The 23,937-nt window shown below is 44.3% G+C and overlaps 1 protein-coding gene across 1 annotated transcript in view; it reads right to left on the bottom strand.

The window, feature by feature from the left end:
• The window catches only part of LOC146798084 (cytochrome P450 2G1-like), a 624,994-nt gene that overhangs the window by 443,395 nt on the left and 157,662 nt on the right, over positions 1-23,937 (bottom strand). Inside the window, exon 3 of the mRNA XM_085625301.1 lies at positions 11,720-11,869. Coding sequence (XP_085481427.1) covers positions 11,720-11,869 — 150 coding nt within the window. The remainder of the gene's footprint in view (positions 1-11,719; positions 11,870-23,937) is intronic.

The raw sequence follows: 23,937 nt of genomic DNA, 5'->3' as shown, positions 1-23,937 counted from the left end.
TGAGCTAGCTAGGGCCAACCTTAGGGGTGACTTATTTGTAGTAAAAGGGGAGTTTAAGGCTTTTCAAGGGGTTTTAAATGCCATGTCAACATGGCAGTGTAAACACAAACTCTGCAGGCCTTTTAAAATGCTACTTAAGTGGGTGTCACAATCAGTCCTGCAGGCTCACTAGGAGCATTTAATTTACTGGGTACATATAATGCACTTTACTAGAACCTTATAAGTAAATAAAATATGCCAATTGTGGATATACCAATGTTACCAATTTTAGAGGAGTAATCACATGCACGTTAGCACGGGTTAGCAGTTGGTAAGTGCCCAGAGTCCTAAGGTCAACAAAAACAGATCAGCAAAAAGTGAGACAATAAGGCAAAAGGTTTGGGGGAAGTCCAAAAATGTGAGACCACCTTCAACACCCTGGACAAAGCCTAAATCTCCCTTAAAAAGTGTTCAAAGGAAGCCTTTTGGCAGGTAAAGATGTTTCTAAGGTTGAGTGTTCGGCTGTGGCTTCTTTCAAAGGTACCAAAGGGTTTATAGATCCCAAGGCTGATGAGGAGTGTATGACTTTCAAAGAGGCAGCACCTTCTTCGTGTCCAAATTGAAAGGTGACTGGGAATTGTTGAATAGAGAAAGCTATCAAGAAACAGCACATTCAGGAACAGATGCCAGATTAACGGGGGAGAGTGGTGCCTCCAAATAAGGTGATTTTGAAGGGCCGAGTTCAGTTTTTCAAATTTTATTAGTAAAAAATATCATAAGAGATATGGGTCCTGGAGACTATCAAAGGTTACACAGTGGAGTTCTAGAATACACCACACCAACATTTTACCCTGCGACAACTGAGTTTTTACCTTTAAGAGCAGACTTTCATAGATTGCAAGATGCAGGAGTTCTTAAGGACAGAGGCAATCTGACAGGGGACTCCCCTTCCCAGTTGTTCCTTCAGTGCAGTTTTGCTGGTACAGAAGAAGGGTGGGGGTCCAAAATGGTACTGAATTTACAGGAGTTCAATGCTTGGATTTTATATTGCAATTTGAAGATGGAGGGCATCCATCTTCTTCAAGATCTCCTTCAGGACGCAAGATTAGTTAGTGCGTCTGGAGATAAAGAGTGCCTATTTAACTATTCCATTCTTTGCTCCCTACAGACACTTTCTTCAATTCTTCTGGCAAGACACTTGCTACGAGTTCTCAGTCCATCCCTTCAGTCTGTCCCCATTGGCTTCATGGTGTTTCACCAAGCTAATGAGACGGATGTTGGAATCCCTCAGAATGAGGGGTGTAAGGCTATTGTCTGCTTGAATGATATGAACATCATGGGTCAGGACCATCATACCATACTCTTTCATCTCTCTTGGTCAGTCCAATTACCGCAGGACATAAGATTTCTGTTAAAAGTTAAAAAATCCATACTGAGCCCAAGTCAATATATAGAATTTCCATGATTCCAATTGGACTTGGTACAAACCCAACTCCAGTTGCCCTCCCAAATAGTGAGGACGATGTAGAGAGAACTGAGATTAGCTTTATTCAGCCAGATATTTTTGGAGTCATTAGCCCGGAAAGTGGGTCTTTTGACATTGTCAAGCCAGGCAATATTCCTGCGCCCTGTACACTGCAGAGCACTGCAACATCTGAAAATTCGGCATCTACGGAGAGGCTTGTCCAATGCGGAACAAATAGCTCTGTCGGCAGAGGCCAGGATGGAGCTGACATGGTGGTACAACCACCTGGAAGTGTGAATTTTCAAAGCTATATTTGGCAATTCACCGGAAGTGGCGATAGAATCGGATGCCTGACGGTAGGGAGGGGAAGCAAAATGCAGAATGATTTCTACTGGTGGCCACTGGTGTCTGACAAAGTTGAGCTTATCCATAAGCTGCTTAGAGCTCCTGGCATGATTGTTCACCATTAAGATCCTTTCCCCACAGAAGATAAATTGCTGCATACTGCTTCTCATGGGTATCTCAGCTGTCCAATTCATCAACAAACTGGGAGGGACAAGATCCCTTTTGTTAGCACAGATAGCCAAGGATTTTTGGCATTACAGTTTTCAATCTCAGCTCTTTGTAGAGGCAGAATACACTGCAGATCAATGTAACATGATAACCGGCTTGAACTCTCGTCACCTATTGGACAACAGTGACTGGATGCTTCATTCTCAGGTTTTCAAGAGTCTCAATTTAAATTGAGATCCATTTTAGATAGACTCCCACTGTTCTTCAGTTGGTAACCAGATCCTCTGGCACAAGCTACAGATGCCTTTCTTCAGGACGTAATTCAGGGTCAGAATTCTGCCTTTCCTCTATTTGTGATGATTCTTTGGATCTTGACTAAGGTGACACATCAAGTACAGATATTGTACAAGTGACTCAGATCCGGAGAGCCCAACCCTGTTTTCCAGTGCTGATTAACATGTTTTACAACTCCTTGATCAGGTTTCCATCTATCCAATATCTTTTGATAGATCCCAGAGAGCACTTATATCCCATGATTCTTTCAGGACAGTTGACCCTCTTAGCATGGAAGTTTTCTGGAAACATTGGAGTATGTCAGGCATTTTGCAACAAACGAGCCAATATACCTAACAATCCTGGTCCACCACTACCCATTAGGGATATTCTTTAGCTTGGTGTAGATGGGTTAGTTTGTGTGACGAACAGGATGTTTGTCACCTAGAAGCAAAATTACACATGGTAATCAATGTCCTGTCTTATATCAGAGAAATAAAGACTTGGTTGCAGGTCAGTAAACAATTTTCATTCATTCATCTCTGCAGGTCATTTCCTACTGGAAAGTAAGCCAGTTGGGGAATATTTTTCTGGTATGCAAGCTGATAATGGTGTATTAGACTATCTGCACCCCAGAAGGCACATTTGGCATGGTATTAGGGGATGTCAACATAGTGTTCAAATTTTTGAAGAGATGGCCATATAATGGAGATTTATTTCTCAAACCGCTATCTGCAAAATAAACTATGCTAATATGCTTGATATCTTGTAGAAGAGATTCTGATGTTTGAGCACTCGACTTAGCAGGAGTGTTTTCTCCAAATGAATTGACCTTTACTATTTCAAAACGTACAAAAATGAATTCATGCTGTATATCTTATCCTTCTTTTCCGGACAATTGTAAATCATGCTTGGTACGTTGTTTGAATAAGTAAGACGCTTGTACAAGAGAGTTGCGTCAGATGCCAAATGAACCAATTAATGATTGCAGGGTATGTCATGCCTCCAATTCTCTTATTTTTAAATTTAAATGACCTAGAGTCCTCTCTTATTAGTAACTGTAGTGATTCAGTTAGAATCAAGGACTCCCCTATGCCGGTGCTTCTTTACCCCAACGATGCAGTGCTGCTTGCCTGCATGCCTAATGGGATCTGTGACCTCATTGAAAACTTTGTATCCTTCATGGATAAATTGAACCTGGATATCAACATCACCAAGTTACATTATATGGTGTGTGGTCCACAGTACAGTAAGGTGAGACCAATACGCACCAAAGGCGCCAATATGACCAAGGTCAGTGAATTCCCCTATCTGGATGTGATCGTTATTCTAATAACAACTTTGTGCCCGGTTTCTCTGACGATGCTCACAATTTAACAGCAGAGTGGGGGTCCAATTTTATGTATGTATGAGAGTACGCAGCAAACCCTTTTCCCCCTACTGGAAATGTACACATTAAAATGTCTACCCATTCTCACTTATAGGGAAAGAAATTCGGAGGTATAGGGATTACAGCAGCCACCAGAGGGAGGAAAATCACCTCTGTAGGCGGTTACTTGGTCTTGGTCCGGGCAATTCAAGTCAAATCATACATGATGAACTAGATTTGTCATATGTCTCAGATCTGGTGGGGCTTGCCCCTCTTCTTCTACGGACATCTATCTGGACTAACCAAGGCCTCCCTTAACTGCGAGATCAATGAGGATTGTCTGCCTTGTGATTATGGCTTAAGAATTCAATGGCTGAATTAATTACAAAAAAACTTAAACGCCATTGGCAGACCTGAACTGTTTTCTAATTGGGAATACATATTAAATGGGGAATCCACAAAAGTTAAAGACCTGTTTTCAACAAAGGCAGTATCTAATAGGGAAGACATGGAGATTATGAGACCTGACATAAGAGAATTAATGGGTTTACAATTGACACCTGGGGTAGAGTCATATTTGTTATATGTTAACAACATAAAAGAGAGAGCCCTATAGACGAAGTTTGATCTAGGCACCATTAGATGTCACTTGAGCTTCCCCATTGGTGAATTTAAACCAAAAATATCATGCTCTGGCCCTGTGATGAACTCTCTCCCCAAACCCTAGCACAATTTATGTTTTATTGTACATTTTATGAGGTGCCGAGGAAATACTTATTATTACTAATACTCACAAACTTTGGCTTCAGTCAGTATAAACCTGCTTTATATTTCCTATGGATGCTCCAGAGTGCCCATGTGACTTATTTGGTGGGTGCCTTTCAGAAACATGCACTATATTGACACAATTATTTTGCCTTTTAGGTCCTTTTAAGCTAACTCCACTGTTTTTACAATCCAACTGCACTACTTTTTGTCTTTTATTCACCAATTTTATTGTGTATGTGGAAATTGATTTTTATGTTTTTAGCCAAATTTAATGATAAATGTAACCATGTGTTTTTCATCTTGTATTTGAATTTTTATGAATATACAGTGTAATCGAAATAAAGTATTATTGAATTGATTGCATTACAGAAATTGTTTGGACCACTTTCTTCTGCCGCTTTGACCAAGTGGGCTTGCTGGTTCTTAGTTGAGTCAGGTGTTTATATAACCAAGCTTGGGCCTATTCCGCGAGAGGAGCAATGGCTTCAAAAGTGCATGCATTGGGCTTTCATTTGGAGGATAATATGGTGGAGGTGAACTGGGCATCAGAATCAACATTCAAAACATTTTATCTGGACTTGTGTGGTTGTGGCCAGTTTTAAACAAGCATAGTCTAACTATCAGGTCCTGACATAGAATAAAACATTTTCAGAAGATGCTTTGCAGATTTTCAATCCTTTTAGGGACATGGAGACATGGCTAATCCAACCCAGGATACAATTTATTCTTTTATAATATTAAACACAAAATATGTTATATCCTGAGCAATGTTCGTCCATAATATTAGGCGCAGTTCAAAAAAAGTGTGTCCACAGATGTTCTTTTTCTTCTTCTTTTATTTTCTCAAAAAGGCTTCCATTTGGATCCTAGCCAACACGTGTTTCGCCTTAAAGCAAAGTAAGCCACAGACTTCTTCAGGAAAAAGATCACGCAATGTATTCCATATATCACAACATTTAACCACACAGCTTGGTGTATCATCCAGAGCGTCAGGTGTAAGACCGATAAAGCTTGTTAAAAAAACTGTGCAAGAATTATATCTGCAGTGATTCACAGTCTCCTGTGTGACACGTATTCACAGAAAACTCCTGGTATTAATGGAATAAGCTTGTATCCATGAAACTGATGTTGCGACTCTGACCGGAATAGAGTGTACTCATGAACACGGCGTGTTGCATTACATATCTAGTCGAGTTATACTAAGTCATGGCTTATCCCCCCCCTTTCTTTTAAAGGATAATATGACTCGACACATCATTGGTTATAATTACAGCTGTGTCTTTCTTCTTTTGTTTTAGGAACTGACAGCAAACGAGTGTAGAAATCATCTGTGGCCACAAGTGGTCTGTAGGATTTACAGAGGACTGCACTCATTTTAGACACAAAGATGAGAGGCAATACAATGTATATGTTAGTATTACAAAGTTCAATAACAGTTCTTTCACTGGTTTTTCATGTACAAAGAAGATTCTTTATTCTTTTGACAAATGGATACAGCCAACGCATTTCGCCCTAGATAGGTCTTCTTCAGGGCTATATACATATGTGTGTTGTTTAAAATTGAGTACGTATTGACCGTTTTTTGAGTTAATTAAAAGTATTTACAGCATTTTTTCAGTGACGCAATACATTTCAAAGAGAGTGAACCAGACATAAAAGTTTGTGAGAGGGAAATAGAAGGTGCCACAAAATGTGTCAAGTTAAGAACAATGATCAGCCTAGTGTAAGTCAACAGAGGTTCTTTGGAGGGAAAGAAACACGCGACAGTATGGGCTAGATATGAAAAGAGTCTAACAAGAAGTAGGTAACCAGAGTGTGTGATGATAGTGACGCTAAACAAGCATCTTGTCATGGTGTCATACTGTGGTAGACCCTAAGGAGTCAGGAGATGGCGAAAAATGTGTGCTTAGCCAAAATCTAATTAAGCACTGTCCAAAGTGCTGATTGGAAATGCCATCATCAAACTAAATCAGTTCTGTTCCCTGGTCAGTCTAAATAATCATGTAGTAAATCGAATTATGTGTTCTGGTGTCCTAAATATGGATAAAAAACAGTTTAACTCAGCACCTAAGTGAGGCATATTCAGGTGACTGGTGAATTCAAAGTATTTTAAAGGCATGTTTCCTAGTACTGCCAAGTTTGAAGCACCAAGTGCTGGAGTGAGAGAGCAGTAAGATTACTAAAAAACATTGATAGACATACCTTGATAAATCCGTTCAGATGCGGAAAAAAACGGTAGTGAGGTGAGCGTTGTAAGTTCACAAAGCTAGTTATCACCAGTGATTGTTGTCCAAACCTAAATTCTTATTCCACATCGGTCTCAGCAAACATAGTGTCCTGAGCCCACCCTGCAAATGAATACCACTAAAGGTATTGGGAATGGAGTGTAAAAGTTCCACGTGTTTGAAGTTTAAAAGTTCCCCGTGTTTTGAAGTTTACACATGTTGATTACTGTGTAGAAAGTTGAGTAATCCGTTAGACGGAATCGCTCCAGTTTAAGAGAAAAGCCAACAAATGCTAATAATTCTGCATATTAACGCTTGTGTCCAGCAATATGTTTATGGTGACAATTAAAGCCAATTAAGCTCCGTTCCCCAAACCGTATCCTCAAAGCATATCCGGTCCTAGATTGTTACACTCCATTCCCAATACCTTTAGTGGTATTCATTTGCAGGGTGGGCTTAGGACACTGTGTTTGCTGAAACCGATGTGGGATAAGAATTAAGGTTTAGACAACAATCTCAAGTGATTACTAGCTTTGTGAACTTACTACGCTCACCTCAGACGTGCTCCCAGACAGTGGACAAAGGGCTTGGGTGTGGAGAGGTGTTTTATTCCTTTGAAAAGTATGGCCTGTTTGCTGTGCTCTGTCCTTACCTGAGATTCAAAGGATGTCTACATTGTCACTGACAGATGTAGCTCATGCCTAATCCTACCTCCCTTTGTTTTCTTAGTCAGCTTGGATCCAAACCTAGTGGGATGGGAGGGACGCACCAGAACTGGTTGGGAGTGACCAGAAGGGAATGTATGCCCAAATCATAGCCATACCTCTGAGTGGGCACAGATACCCATGACCAGGGGAAGAAAGCCTCTGCCATGTTGGATTTAGGTAGAGAGAGGTACTGTGGTACAGCTTACAATAAAGCACAGGAAGTGTTAAAGAAGTGGGTAGGTTCACCCCTGAGTATCTTCATCCTATTGGTTAGGGTGTGGTCAGGAGTTTTCCCCACCCACTGATGTTTTTGCCCAGACTGGCACTAGGCATAAATGTGACACTACAGTACCCTCCACAGAACACTACCGGACCTGTGGAGAATCAGAAAAAGAACTACCCTGCTGTCTGGAGACCTGATGGAAGACTGGACCTGCTTGCCTTGAAACCTGGATGCTTGAAGTGACTTTAAGTGTTGGTTGGCTATCCTCCTGTTTGAGCTACAGGGATATTTCAAGCTTCCAGAGGTTTTTCTCTCTTCTACTGCTGAGCTGGACTGTTCCAAGCGGACCTGCCTTTGAATCCCACTACTGGCCTCTTTTGGAGTGAGTTGGAACCCTCTAGGTGGTGCCCCTAGGTCCTGGGCTCTTGGTTGGTGTTAGAGTGTACTCCTCCTGCCCACACTGCAAAAGCTGGGACATAGATAATTTTTTGCCAAATTGACTCCAGAGAACCAGATGGTGCAGGGACTGCTGTGGCAAGTGATGGAGCGGGTAGTACAAAAGTTTGTATACCCCCCTAATTTGCATGCCTATACTAATTAGAATAATCTATTAATTATAGTATTATTAATGTGTTTGTATGAGGTTTAATCAACCTTACTAATAATCAATATACACGTGGGATTAGCATTTTGCATGGCTAAATTATTATTATTATTAACCTATGTACGCATACTAACAATAGAAAATAGAATATTGCATGGTATATGTTGCTTTGTGATGTTTTCGTAAAAGTCGCTCCAGATGACATCAATGGGTGAATATGAATGCTTTAAATGTTGCTATATGCTAGATAAATTACAAGCACATAGGGGAAATAGTGAGGGTTTAACATTTTATTCATTATTTCTATGTACTAATTACTCTTTTGTGTTTGTTTCGCTTAAGTTGTCTTTTGGGCCTACAACCCAAAATGGCCGCTAACTAACTCGACGGCCACCATTCCACGAGGCTTTGGGTGAAGTGCGCCTGCGCTACGACTTGTTCCTGTAGCCTCAACAAGACCCTACACTCACTGTACCAGAGCAAGGTCACAGTGGGAAGCCTGCCAAGTATATTAACAAAGGACAGACACAAGGAACCGGAAAGAACATGCTAGATGACTTAACCCCCTGAACTGTGTGAAACCTCGTCGGACGATCCCAATTGACCAATGAGAGAAGCCCAAACCCTGCAAAGTGTTACATTTTTTACGTTAATTTATTATAAAAATCACAGTAGAATAGAGCGATGTTGTTGTTCTTTTCCTGATGATGCTATGCTGACGAAGACGACGGTGACGTTACGTGACAGCTGCGCTCCTGAAACTTTGTCAGACTGAATGCTGCCCATTTCTTTGATGGACTACGAACTTTATGGGCATTGATAGATGCTTGCACATCTCCGGTCTATGTCCATCTTTGGGACTGTAGTGTGCCGCATGAAGAACGTTCGAAACCCAACAGATTGACTAAACTTGACGACTTAGAGGATGACTAATAGCCAGATTAGGTAAATATGATGTTCTGCAACTTAATAAAATTTAACAGATGAAACTAAATTCGTGCATTAATAAGATAAACAAAATATTGATTAACAAATAAATGTGTTTTGGTCGTTTATTGAGAAAGGATAGATCAGGATCTTGAGTGTGTTTAGCCGGACTAAATCACCTTACCGATCCAACTAAATGATCCATTGATCACGTGGGAGGAGTATCTTGATGTTTAGGACTGAGATCTGTGGGGGTAACGATATGGGATACTAATGTATAAATGTGTAAATAAATGTCTCTCTATAGGTTATAAGGTATTCCTCTCATGTCAGCGCTTGGAACATTCATCTCTCCTGTAAGTGCAGGCCAGTGAGAAGTGAAGTGTGAATGTTGGTGTTATGGGCCCCACCACTGATTGTAGGAGTGAATGTGTTAATGTGATATTTGGCCTCTGACGAAGGGAGGATATTTGGTACGGAGTTTTGTTTTGATTCCCGTTACCCAGGTTCCACGCTGCGACACAGGGAAGCCGTCAACGTCGAATTGCTGATTGGATTCAACTTGCTGGTTTGCCCCATTGAAGGTGATACCAGTTTTGGAAAGGTTTCTAAGTCTGAATATAGATGGTTTAATTAGGACCAATGCCGAGCAGAAACTCATTGTCATCAAGGGCATACTTACCACAGACCTCAGACTTTGTTCACTCAGATCTTTCCCTCCTTCATCAGCCACCTCACCGGCACTCTGCTCTTCAGCAACCTGCTGTTGTCGAGCTCTACTTTGGATCCAGCTTGCAACCTGCAGACCCAAAGGCCATTTTTCTCCCAAATTATTTTGAAGTACAAAGATGAACTTTCCACTGTGATGAGCATGGTCCCTGTATTCGATCCATGCTTCATCGCTGTTGACCGTAACTTTTGATTTTGACCAGTTCAAGAGCGATCAGATTACTGTGGTTGCCGCTTTGCGGTTTTTGGCACATTTGTATAATTCAGATTTTTTTTAATCCTTTACTCGATTTTACTGAGTGAATTTTTGTTGTATTGGTTTCATTTTATGAATTGAAATATCTTCTAGTTTTCAAATTATTTTGTGAATTTTCTTGTGCTCTTTAGACCTGCAGTAAATGTTTTAGTCCTTGATAGTTGTTTTTAGGGTGTCCCGTCCCTCTTGGGACACCCTCACTTTATTTACGCTTTAGGCCATATGGGGAGCCCCAAGACCCCCGCAGCCACTGTGTCTCGACAAACAGTACCCATCTTGGGTGCCAGCGGGAGCCATCCCTCATAATTAGTACTGTGGGTTCCCCATTTCCTACCAGGGGCACCCACACATTTTTTAAGTTTTTGGTGTGAGGGGGAGCCCTGTGGCCTCGTGCCTTCTGCTGGCTTCCCATTCAGCATCTACACTGGGTTCCAGCAAGAGCAAGCCATTTTTTATTTTATTGTGAATGTCCCAGTACCCACCCGGGACACCCACATCTCTTGAATACATTGGGTACTGTGTGGGGAAACAAAGGCCCCTACAGTCTCTTGCTAGCTCCCCAGCCAGCACTCATCCTTGGTGCTTTGCTACTGCCCAGATGGGAGCATCTTTTTTTATCTGCTTCTGCTGGGCAGGATCAAAACTGTGCTCCTTGCCTGGGAGAGTGTGGGAAGGGAATTAGATTTACATTAGACTTACATTTCCTGTTTACACTCACCAGAGAAGGAACAAGTCAGTGCCCCAGGGAATGGGGTTCCCAGTACACTACTATCTTTGCACCCCAGGGAATGTTGTCCATGGGGATACATACTCTGCTGGACATGGTTTGTGCTGGTGGCAGCATGCTACTGCTCTTGATTCACATGGGGTTATACAGTGTCAGCCTCAATATTTGTCTTGCTTTCTCATATGGTTACACATCAACAGCATTCCCACTCTGGTAGCATGATTTCAATGGCGCAATTTTTCCCCTCACTTTGTAAAGGTGTTAACATCCACCTCTTCTTTACCCTCTAGAAAACAATTGTATAGGATGGTGGGATCAGATTACTGTCCATTGCAGAGTAGGGGTATACCCATCATGATGTATAGCTGCCACTGACATAGTACTTGCAAGTAATGTGGCTGTTATTAAGTGAAGTCTTGTGCTAAATATGTCTGATCTTTGCAAATGGGCTGGAAACGGAGTGTATACATGTGAAGTACTGGGTTCTCACAGGGCTGGAACCTAACCTAGCACATCATTGCCACTGCTGTTTTACCTGCCTGAGACGATTATGCTTCACGTGGAGGTCATAAAGCAGGAAAATGCATAGCAAAGAGACTGTCACTGTGATGTGGATATCCACTGGCAGACAGGTTGCCAGGTCAAGGGATTCCACTGGTAGAGTCAGATGAGCCTCTACAGGTGCAACGCATGTTGTTCAGCCACTTCTAAATATGGGAGGGGAACTGCAAAATTGACCGAAAAGGATTTAACCATTTTGTGTGGCAACCCCAGATATATTATCTTTTAATAAGGCCTTTGTCGCCACAGTGCAAGAACAGATGTATATATTCCACCTGGATGTTTAAAATCTTGTGCTATTCATCGACCAAAATATTACATGATTCAGCTTCCTTATCAATGAGATAACATGAAATTAAAATCTACTATTTCACCCAAAAAAATTCGGCCTACCTTTTGTGTTTCTGAACACCTGGACCATGCACTGAGTTTCTTCCTTGATCTTGTCCTCTATACGACCTTTTCCCATTCCAAAATCTTTCAGTGTCATAATGGAAAATTGACGGAGCTGTTTCCACCTCTTGTGGTTAGCAATTGATAGTCCTGCAAATGAAGAAACAGGTCAACCGTCTGCAAAGGAATGCCTAAAATAATCACGTTATAATGCTGTGTTTGTTAACCTCATGCTTCTGATTGGATGCGGCTTGAGATCAAAGTGTGTGTACAAGAAGTATAAGCCTAATAAATAATGTTGGGTACATGTTAGTTACTCCATTCACAGACAACGCTGAACCGAGAACTAAAACCAATCACCCAAAATGTTGTAATAGAGTCGCCATATCGCACCAAGCAAGTTAGCACAGTGACCAAGCCTTACCCTTCTCAGAAGTGAAGACAGATGGCTCATCCCCCAAAGCTTTTTTAAAAGAGTATGGCCACCTTATATTTTAAAGCACATTTTTCAAAATTCATGAGCAACGACAAATGCAGAAAATACATTCAGTCAAATCCAAAGAGTTTGTTTGTAAGAAAATTGAGTGCTACTTTCTGAGCTGGGAGAATTGAAGAAACCTAGGCCTATCTAGCAGTGAAAGTTGGCCATTTTCATCCAGACTACTAGGGTCTATCAGATAGATTACCCATAGGGGAAGTATGGCACTTCTTTTAGAGCATATGAATTATTATTATCATGTTTCCATACAGCACAAATACTGATCTTGCAGCATATCAGACAGTGCCATTTTCCTTACGCAGGCAATTCCTTTTTTGTTTACATTTGTTTAATTAAGTTTACATTTAACAGTAAAGATTTCAACAATGGCCATTCGCATGTATACATTTCAGAAGAGAAGCGTCAATAGAATGTTGCTGTACACATATAACATGCTTGATTATCAGCTTACTTATGCCGTGTTATTTTTTGTTTTAATCTGTTTTATTAAACTTTTCAGTTTTGTCAATACTTGCTTACACGGTAATTTCTGCATTTTAAAAAATACATTTGATACAGTACACATATTTTAATGTGTTAAAAGTACACTGCAGGTTACATCATAGACGATTTTTGAACACGATGCATTTTATACTTCCATAGTGTATCCTGAGGATTTTTACAAGTGTAGGTAAGCAACTACTGTGCAAACCATGCTTATTATTGCATATCATGTGGCGAAAGCAGTCCTTTAACAGGCTAGTGTAAATATCAGTGTAAGTTTGATTAGAACTGAGAGATTACGAAAAAGAAACAATATTCAGAACATTTTCCCAGCCCTTAGCACCCCTCCGATATACCTGTGTAGAACTTGAGCATTGTTTCCATGGCCTATTGTCTGCTCGTTTCCTCCCTACTATGGCATGCGGAATTGTGCACTTGTATAACCAGACATAAAATCCATCAGCCGGCTAGAAAGCTATCTTGATTTTATTACAGACAAGGGTTGTCCCTCCTGCCCATGCCTGTATGAAATAATAGGCCATGTCTTTTTTGCTTGCGCTGCCTATGCCATATTTAGAAGGTACTGGTTAACTCCGGTATGTAAACAACTTGGGACACGCAGCCACAAAGACGCACTACGCATTTTAAAGTCAGATGCAAGACCACTTTATGTTTGTGCAACTACAAAATTTCTTGGCCAGTTCTGGGCCATTAGAATGAGGGTTATATCTACCTCTTCGACTGGTATGAATAAATCAAACTGAAATTATAATGATTAGTCATGTTGGGTGGGTACTTTGCACCAGTATTTTGGCTTGTAAATAATTGGTTTTACGTCATTATTTTAAGCTTTTTATCTTTTGTATTGGTCACTTGGGGCACAGGTTTTTAAATGGCTGTTGTCGCATAATCGGGCCGCATTCATTAGCAAAATGAGATAGAAACAATATCTATCAATGCACTAGCACTTTAGCTTTGTCCCGATAGGCAGAATCATTTAAATGTTGAAATCTGTTTAGCTTTGTTCTATTATTGTGTTTGTATATTTGTATCATGAATCTGTCAATTTTTATTCTTCTCATTTTCACTTCTAAGAGTCTTTATAGGGAACATTTCATAGTACCTTTTATCCTGAACACTGTCAACCAAGCTGCATATGCTTGTCTCTTTTATGATACTGTAAAACCGAAATAAAGACTTTGATGATGGTATAACCAGTATGTAGTTATTGTTAAGGTGTCATGGTCTACATGGGAATTGTGGCACACATATGTGGTGTCTGCCTGCAGCGTTGCTCTACAGAGGATTTCCTTTCAACCTCGCCCATGCTCCACTGTAGCTCAGCCAAGAGCGCAACCTGGTCTGTGGCAATGGGGACCTGATGTGAACCCAAGGTTTCCTCATGCCTGATAGCGAGGCTTTCCGCTTTGGCCCATGCCAGGAATTAATTTAGCCATTCCTGTACATGTGGGGATCTGGTGCTTTCCACCTCTTAGTAATCAGCCTCTTGGTTGTCACTATTCTAAAGTCCAGGAAACTAGATGTTACTTTGGTGTTGTATGTTCTTCGGAATTTGTGTAGGAGGTAAGTTGGCCATTCAAAAGGCACCTCACGCCCAGTACAGGAGTGTAGTACAGTGGCTACCTCCGTCCAGTATGTGCCGAACCAAGTGCAGCTCCAGAGCATGTGTATCAGATCAGCCCTCAATTCAGCACATCTCAGACATGCAGCATCCTCACGATTGAAGTACTGATTAATTTTGGCAGGCGTGAGATATGCCCTCTGAATTATATAAAACTGGATTTGCTGGAACCGCATTTTCCTGGGGATGCGTGTTGGACTTTCTAGCATCCGAGCCCACACCGTATCCGAGAACTGACGGCCTAGGTCTTGTTCCCAGTTGCGTCAGAGCAAATCCAGGCTTACCGCAGTGTGTGTCCTGAACGAGGCCGCAAACCACTGTGTGAGGTGTCTACCCTGCCTCATAACATGCAAGTATTGAATGGTGTGGTGTGATTGTGGCTCTGTGGTGATGTCACCTCATTTGGCTGTGAGTATGGCTATCAGTGAACAATGTATTAGGAACTGTCCTGGAGAAAGCCCCTCCTCCCTTACCAAAGATGTGTATGGTATATGTGTCCCATCACAATACAAATCCCCAAGCGTTTGGTTGCCTGCCTCCTGCCATTCCCGGATTGCATTCGCTGTGATTGCTGTCTGATTTCTAGGGGACTCCTCTAGGGGTACCGCTGCTGCATAAGGGATAATCTACCAAGTTATGTAGAGACTCCTGCGAAAACATTTGTATGCCATGGTGAGCAACAGCGGTTCTGGAGGCCTCGCCTTTGTGCCAGGGTGGAAAAGTCGGACAATCCGTCCCAATGAATAGGGTGGCTGCATGGTCGCTGTGTCCTCGCGATGTCGGTCCGACAGCCATCGTGCTATCCGCTGCAGCTGAGCGGATAGATAGTGGTGTTCGAAGCATGGAGCTGCTAAGCCTCCTTGGTCCATGGGTAAGTACAACTTCCTTAGTGCCACTATGTCTGGCCCTGCCCCAGATGAAGTTTCTTATCAGCCTCTCCAGTGTGGCAAAAAAGGAAGCAGGAATATATACAGGTAGGCTCCTGAAGTGATATAAGAGCCTTGGGAGGATTACCATTTTGGCGAGCCCAGTTTACCCATTACGGTAAGTGGGAGTGTGCCCCAGAACTGCATCTGTGATCTGATGGCTGTTAGCGCTATGCCCAGGTTCCCATTGAATAAATCTTTTGGCTGGCGATAGATCCGGATGCGCAGATAACAGAACGTGTCTTCTCTCCAGTGTACCTTTCTGTCGTTGATGATAAGGCCCGGTTCGTGATTCCCTTCACTGAATGAGTATATGCAGGACTTCTCAATGTTTTCCTTTAGGCCCGAGAGTGTTGCAAAGTCTTGCAGGATTTGCGCCAACTCTCCAGGTTCCCTCTCAATGACCCTAATGTAAATGAGGAGATCGTCTGCGTAGAGCAACACCTGGTGTGTGCCATCTCCTAGAGGGACACCATCTCCCAGTTGGGTATGTATTGGCTCTGCTAGTGGCTCTTTTGCCAGCTCAAAGAGTAGGGGGGATAGATGGCATTCCTGCCTTGTCCCTCTCTGCACTTGAATGGCATCCGTTTTGACCCTGACAGTTGGGTCAGTGTAGAGCAGATGTGTTAGTTGAAGGCCTAAGGAGTATTTCTCGAGTGTCGCAAAGAGATAGTCCCACTCTAAGGAGTCAAAGTTCATCTCCAGGTCCAATATGAAACAACCGGCTCTTTGCCACTCCTGTACAGAATTTGTCGCCACCCTGAAAAAGCAACGTAGATTGAGGGAAGTACTACGAGACGGCACAAAACCGTTCTGGTTCGTGTGGACCAGCTTGGGGACCACTTGTGTCAATCTATCTGCCAATACCTTTGCAAGTATCTTGTAATTGGTATTGAGTAGGGCAAGGGGTCTGTATGAGCCTACTTCCATGGGGTCCTTGTCGGGTTTTAATAAGAATACCAAATGTGCTTCTCGCAGGGAGGGGAGAAGTTGCCGCCTCTCCAACGTGGCTGTATATAGAGCATGGAGTCGCTGCATGAGTGACACCTGATGCACCTTATAATATTCTGCTGGTAGACCATCCGGCCCCGGTGATTACCCAGAGGCTAAGGACTTTATGGCATCTCCGATCTCCTCTAATGAGATCTGCTCATGAAGTATTTCCTTGTGTTCATCCATCACCGTAGGTAATTGTAGGAGGCCCAGGAACCTTTACAAACTCTGTTCACTGCAGCACCCCTGGGATTGGTGCAGCTGAGTGTAGTGCTGCGTCATGGCCATATGTATTTTGCGTTGTGTACGGGAGGCAGACAATTGTTTGCAGACATTCATTGTGGCTCCCATGCAGTGCCCCCTTATCGTTACCTTGAATGTCTCTCATTCTATCAGTGAACTGCTGATTGTATCCTCATTCATTTCAAAGTATGCAAGAGTTTCCGTCACCAGTGAAATGCTGGGTCTTCCAGTGCAGTGGTCAGGAGCCGCCACGTGGGGACAGTGAGACGATCCACCTCCCAAACAAGCTGTATCAGTAGGGGGTTATAATCGGAATGTGTCCAGCCTAGATACTCTATCTTTTTAACAAGGGGCAGTAGCGACTGTGATCCCACTAACCGGTCAAGCCGCACATGGAGCCCATGTACTCTGGACTAATGCAAATAAACCTGTGCACCTGAGTTGAGGGTGCACTATATATCTAATAGTTCCCAATACATGTGTCAGTCTGTCAGGACTTGTGCGTTGGATGTGGCAGGGGTTCTGTTAAGGGGTGAGAATCATCAATCTAATTCTACGTTGAGCACTGAATTGAATTCCCCTCCCACCAACCTCGCTATTCCATTCCATTGAGCCAGTGTCTCTGTTAAGCGTGTAAGGAAAGATGCTTGGTCTTTGTTCGGGGCATATATGGAGCCTATCAATATCATTTGACCATTTAACCACCCTCTGACAAATGTATACCTGCCTTTGGCAACAATCATGTCCCCTTCGCCGATAAAAGGAACTCCCGCTCTTATCCATATCAGTGTGCCTCGTGCATGTGCTAAGTAAGTGGTACCGAAAACCTGGGCTCTCCACCTCCTGCGCAAGCATTCTCAGTGTGCGACATGTGTGTTTCCTGTAGTAGGGTGATGCCAGAAGAGTGGCGCTGCAGATATGAAAATATTGAGTATCTGCGTGTGGGTGTGTGCATACCATGTACATTCCACGTGATTACATTAACTTGTGTCATGTCTGGTTGTTGCGTCCTTCAGGGGAACCTACAGTGAGCAGAGCATGGCCAGATATGTGGTACATATGGGGGCCCGGGCTGGCATTACTAAAACCAAAAGCATACGCTTGAACAGTAACATTTATAACTGTTGGGGCGGACTCAGTGGTGACTTTCATCCAAACTTCTGTGCCCAAGTATGGCAATAGCTATTCCAGTGTAGTTGCTGGTAGGGGTATGTGTGGTGTGCAGCTGATTTAGCATTGAGCTGTCCCTCTGTGCCTAAGTGTGTTGACACCCGCCTTCCCAGCCAACATGTAAGTGTATACGCATACGAGGTGCAAGCGTCACTGTTCGTGAAGTTGTATGTGGTGTGCGTGCATGAACAGTTGGGATACTATTATTTACCATTGTTCATGTGTGTGAACAGGCACCCAAGCAGGACATAGCAGTAAAGTCACTACTTGTGTGTGCAGTCTCTTTCTTGATTCTTGGTATCTTTGCTCAATCAGACAATGTCATCGGCAGTCTGTGGAGTGACATCAGGCAGCTGTGGGTCATCCAGGTCATCGGATCTGGGGGACTGTCGTGGATCCAGAGGGGCTCTCATCCCATTCCTCTCGATGCATCATAATCCCAATTGCCGCGGCTGCTTGTAGGGCGTCCTGACATTCCATTCTCTTCTGATCAGGATTTGGAGCTCCAGTGACCAAAGCCACATTCTTGGGATTCCCGCGTTTGCCACGCCAGCGATTCCTTCTGCCAAGTGTCTTAGAAGGCTCTGCTGTAGAAGGTCTGGGCCCTGTCCACAGCCCTGACTCCTCCAACCAGTCCCATACTTTGGCGGGTGAGGTGAAAAAACTGACTACCCCCTTCGCCACCACTCTCAGTCTAGTGGGAAACAACAGGGAGTAGGTAAGTTCTAACTCATGGAGCTGGCATTTCATGGCAGTGTAGGTGCTCCTACGCCTCTGTACCTGTGCCGTACAGTCTGGGAATACCATGATCGAACTTACGCTGACCTTGAGATCTGCAATCTTACAGGTTTCTCGCAACACCGAGTCCCTGTCTCTAAAATTGAGGGGTTTGAAAAGGACCGGTCGTGGACGGGCCCCTGTGGGAGGTTTGTGGGCCGGCACTTGATGCGCCCTTGCAACTGCAAACTGTGACAACAGCGTTGCTGGTGGCAGGATATCTTTGAGCCAGCGCTCGACATTGTCTTCCAGGTTTCGCCCCTCCTCTCCCTCCTGGAGGCCAACCACTCAGATGTTATTGCGGCGGGAGCACCTCTCCACATCCTCGACCTTGTCTTCTAGTGCATGCATATGGTCTAGTAGGTCCTGGAGGGCCGCGGTGTGGCTTTTGTGATGGGTGTCAGCTCCGTTAAAGACTGGTTCTGTGAATAAACCTTCTCAACTAATTTATGATGGTTGGCACGCAGTAGGGTGAAGTCCGAGGTGACCTTGTCGATCTTGAATTCTAGGGAGGACCTTGTCTGGTCCAGTGTGGCCTGATCTTTTCCACTGCTACCAGCAACGAGTTGAGTTTAGCAGCGAGTGCTGCGTGGGGCATGCCGCCAGTTTCGTCTCCATCTGTGCCGTGACTCCAAGCTACCAGGACGTTTGCTGTTCTGCTGAGCATTTGTGCGCAGCCGAGCGTTTGCTAACTGCTGTGCTCAAGGCCTTCACCACAAGTGGACAGTTACTGTGCAAAAGCACGTGTTGCACTCCAGTTTGGCCGCATAACTACGCTGAGTCTTGGTATGTCAGACAGCAAGTCCGTCCTGCTCATTAACCAGGGTCCTTCTGCACGGGGGCACATGGGGCTAATGCCAAGTCTGTTGTGGAGGTGGTAACTGCATCCAGTGAGAGAGTACCCCCTAGGATCAGGTGTCGGCTACAGGGCCTACGTCGACCAATGATCCAACTGTGGCCCTTTTTCTGGGGTGCGGCTCGACCAGGGCCTCCCTGCGGCAGTGCATCTCTACTGAATCCCCCCGAATGCAAGGCGGTATCTCTATCCCAGATTGTGTGCCATCTGCATCCCTGCCATTTCAGATAGCACCTGTTTGTCGTGCCCAGGTCCTCCCAGGGAGGCGCGCAGTGTCCCCAGTATCCGCAGGTATATCCTCTGGGCATCACTTTGTGCTACTCTGTCAGGGACTGAGCCCAATCCAGCCCCCTGGGCTCACCTGATTGTGCTGCTGGCGGGCGCTCCGACTGGGTGGCTGCTACGCAGTTCCCACTCCTGGTTGCTCCACCTAAGTTCACCGCCAGGCCATGTTATGGGCCCCACTACAAAGCCAACATTTCATTGGCAGCTGCTGAACTAGTAGCAAGCTTCCACTGAGTGTGGTTTTATGGCCACTTCTGAGACGCTGTTGCAGCACTTCTCACCCACGCAGATGGGTTCAATAGGCCGTGCTTCCTGCCTGGATATCATATGCTCGCTTGTTTACACAGTGCCTGTCTCCTGGACACTGGACTCCACTCTCCACCGCGTTGGCGGTGCCTCTCTGTCTCCTGTCCTCATGAGTGACGGGGCACGGCTATAGGCTTCAATGGGGGACCCCCAGCTTTTCTCTCATACAGCCCCTCACCTGGCGTCACGCTCCATGCGTGGATGCTGGCCCGCGTGGCCGGAGTTCAATCTGCGAGGCTCCCAGCTGGGAGCACAAGCCTTTGTCTTCCCCCAGGTCTCTGCAGTCTAGGGCCCGCTGCCACTTATTGGGGCACTGCTGCCGGCCCTCTGGGGTGCTCCGCTGTCCCTTGCAGGTCTGTACTCGATAACGGTCACAGCAGTTTTCTTCAGCCGTTCACCACACACTTGTGTAGGCCACAGGCTGCTGTCTTCATTTCCACTGGATTCACCCAGTCCTGCGGCTTCTGCTGGACCTCTATGGTGACCGCAGACAGGTATTAGATGGCCCCTTCACTCTCATGCATGGATGGCTCGTATAGTGGAGTTTTGAGGGATTGCTGACAGAGCTCTAGCTGATTGCGTCCGCCATGATGGCTTGCTAGCCACTCCCCCCACAGGATGTTGGGCATCATTGACGAGACTCGAACCCGGTTCCACAAATTTGAGGTTGACTACCCTAGCCGTTAGGCTGCATTCTCCACTTTCTATGTGTTAGGGTTGTGAAATGGCTGTCTTTGCTCTACAGATGATTATGATTTCACCCAGGTGTGTGTGTGGTGCACACCATTTAGGGTACTGTAGAGACCCTGGATCTAAGTCGCATGTTGGCGTCCACCTTACTCTGTATTGATTGTTTGCACTTGGGCCTCGTTTGAGCGGCTTCATGAGGTTCCACATATACCTGCAAAGATTTGCAGAAATCCAGTAGAATGGCATGCCACGCTGCTGCCAGCGGCAGTGCCCACAGCCTTACTGTGTCTTTGCGGCGCAGCGCTAAGCTCTCAGGCTGGGCCCAGCACATTAGGTATTGGTACCAGGTTTTCATTGGTGGGGGTTCCGGGCACTACAAGCACCTGGTGATGAGGTGGTTGGATACAATGAGCCCGAGGTCTATGAATTGGGACATCAGTTTATTTTTTTGGGACCTCTGATAAAGGCCTGAGGAACTTCGATTTTCGATCACGATCGAATCGACCCGCCATTTTGTGACCCGCCGCCATTTTGTGTTGCCATCACTCAGGCAGCATGGCGAACGAAGCCTATTCTGCCTTTTTCTGTAGCCAAGTGTCAAAATACGTCCTCGGCCTTTATTTGTAAAGCTGGTGTTAGAACTCGTCGAGTACACTAATCCCTGTCTGGTTTTTCTAATCCCTGTTTCAACTATCTGTTGGCTCACACTATTCTTTCCTGACTTTATCTTATCGACTGGCCTTCACTGTCTCCTGCTAGCATTCTCTTGTTTCACGACCGTCCTCCAATACACACAAACGTATCTCACCACCTGCGAGATAGTTATGAATCTGTAATGTATTAGCCTGAGGGTGGGATGACAAACACAGTTGGAGGAGAGGTCTCTTCGAGTCATTTGATATTTCTGTTTTCGAACCTTTCCTATTGGTTCAACTTTGTTTTCCAACTTTCCCTATTGGCTCTTTCCTTATATGCTTTGGGAGTGTATCTCGTTAATAATTGTGTATTGTATAGTATTTAATCTGCTGCGCCACAAAGTGAAGTGGCAGTCTCCTGAGAACCTACTTTGTGTACTTCTAGGATAACTGTACTAGCTGCAGCTAAATAAATCCAATCTTCTAACGCCGACAGAGTGTCCCGTTTCTCTGTGTAGCGAAGCAGGTGAACTCCGGAGACAGAGGGCGCATCCTGCGCCGCCGGGTCCAAAAGGTTCTGGTTCTTCAACTGGCGCCCAACGTGGGGCGGCTTCAGTGGTACCGGTTCTGCTCGAAGGTTGTGAGGAACCCCGCAAAAAAATTCCGGAGAGTTCGCGAGCCACACTAAGCGACCCCTGTATGTCAAAAGTGGTCCGAAGGTCTTTTGCAGCGCGGTTACTCCTTCCTGACGGCTACTGACGACCGCTGCACTGACTGCCGCCCTGCTTTGGCCCATTCCCTTGATGATGTATGGTAAGGCGAGATGATAGACGGGCCTCTGTTGGTGGAAGAAGACGTCCTTAGTTAAGTATTTTCGTGGGTCGCGCCCACAATTTGGTTCTTTGTTTGATGTCCTTAGGTTACTTAGATTTATGTTTTGCAGAATATAAAGCCGAGGGTAAGTGCATTTGTGTTGCGTAAACTGAGTTTTACTCCCTTGAAGTTTGTGAACAGACAGGAAAGATCTCGAGATGCCTGGTCTGACTAAGTTTGGAAGAATTTGTTGTCTTGGTTGTAATAGGGACTCCCGACTTGAGGACTCTTGTCCGATTCCTTCGGTTGGAACTCCCACATATGAGCTCTATTTGAAACATGGTATCGGCCCCATTGCCTTTAACGAGACATGGACTCGATACACGAAGAAAGATGGTGTTCTCAAATGGCCAGAAAATGGTAGTTTTGATCCTGATGTACTAGATAATTTAGAAGCAGTTTTTTTCAAAAGAAAAGCCCGGCCGGCAATGTTTGACTCTTTCCGCCTTTGGCATAAGGAAGCCAAACAGAAGGAAATTAAACAAGCAAAACGAGATAGGAAAGCACAGGGTATGACAATTATATAGGCTGCCCAACAGTTCAAAAATGATGAAATTGACAATGCGACTGAAATTTCGGAAAGACAACATCCTATGGCGATAGATAAATGCTATCCGGTGTTGCCTGTTTCTCCTTCTGACAAAAAGAAAGATATAGAAGAAGATCCCCTAATGTCTCACTTATTAAGGTTGCCTCCGCCCTATGCGCAAAATGCCAATGTACCTCAGATGTTACAGCCTGCTCAGCTGCCAGTGGTACCTCCGCCGGTTCCGGCTCTTCAGCATTTGCCTCCTCCACTATTACCACCCTTGCCGGTTTTACCATTAGTCTCAACTTCTTTGCCTTCATCTCCTGATCTTACCTCTCCTTTGCCTTCTGCTCCTCCTGCAATTATCAATTCTTCTCCTGTCAGTTCCCAAAATACTCTGTCTCCAGTTCTAATGTCTAATTCACCGTCTGTGCGTAAACGTCTCACAGACTCTGTCACTAGTATTCTATCTCCTTTCTTTGGAGCTTTTAATGTGTCTCCGGCTTTTACTCGAAGACAATCTCGTAGTCAGTTCCCAGATTTTGAGGAACGAGAGAAGCTAGACTCTCTTGCACGAAGATGCATCAAGAAGGGTCCACAATATAGTGTGCTTGATATTATGTCTACCTTTTTGCAATGGAATGCGCCTACGCAGAGATATGTTTTTAATGTAATGTGCGATATTCTCATTAAAGAATGGGAAGATGTGAGTTCGAGTCCGATCTCACAAGATCTGTTAAATGTTCAGGTGGATTTTGAAAAAGGACTTATTGTAGGTTCTAAAGTTGAGGAAGCTGTAAGGACGCTTATCTCTTATAGATCCTTATTGTTTTCTCAGATTTTTCTTGATTCCGATCCGTCGGTTAAACTGACGTCGAGAAATTACCCTATGAGAGAGGTTCCTCCAGTTTGGAAGGAGGCAGTTGCGGCTGTAGGTGCTAATGCAGCTATTCCTGCTCATTTCCAACGTATATGGGTACATGTCCCTTGGAAGAGGTCTGAAGTTTTGGCTCTTAAACAGACTCTACCAGATCCTTGTAAGAACCCTGCAGGTTATTACAAAGAATTATCGCAGACAATCGATGCTTGCATTATGAATCTAACAGATATTGATATGTTGATGGGTAATGTAGTCCCACAGACAATATGGGCTAAGATTCGTAGAGAGGATCACGCACAAGAATTAGGAGCTACTTGGGATGTTATAATTAATACAGATAGAGACCAAGTGGGTGGCGCAAAGCCTGACGCTCTGATCTCGGAACTTCCTGGTAGAATCATCACGTTAATGAAAAGTATGATGCCTGCACT

This window comes from Triturus cristatus, chromosome 9 (assembly GCF_964204655.1).
Source record: "Triturus cristatus chromosome 9, aTriCri1.1, whole genome shotgun sequence".
Classification (NCBI taxonomy): Eukaryota; Metazoa; Chordata; class Amphibia; order Caudata; family Salamandridae; genus Triturus; species Triturus cristatus.
This window is presented reverse-complemented; position numbering and strand designations above follow the sequence as displayed.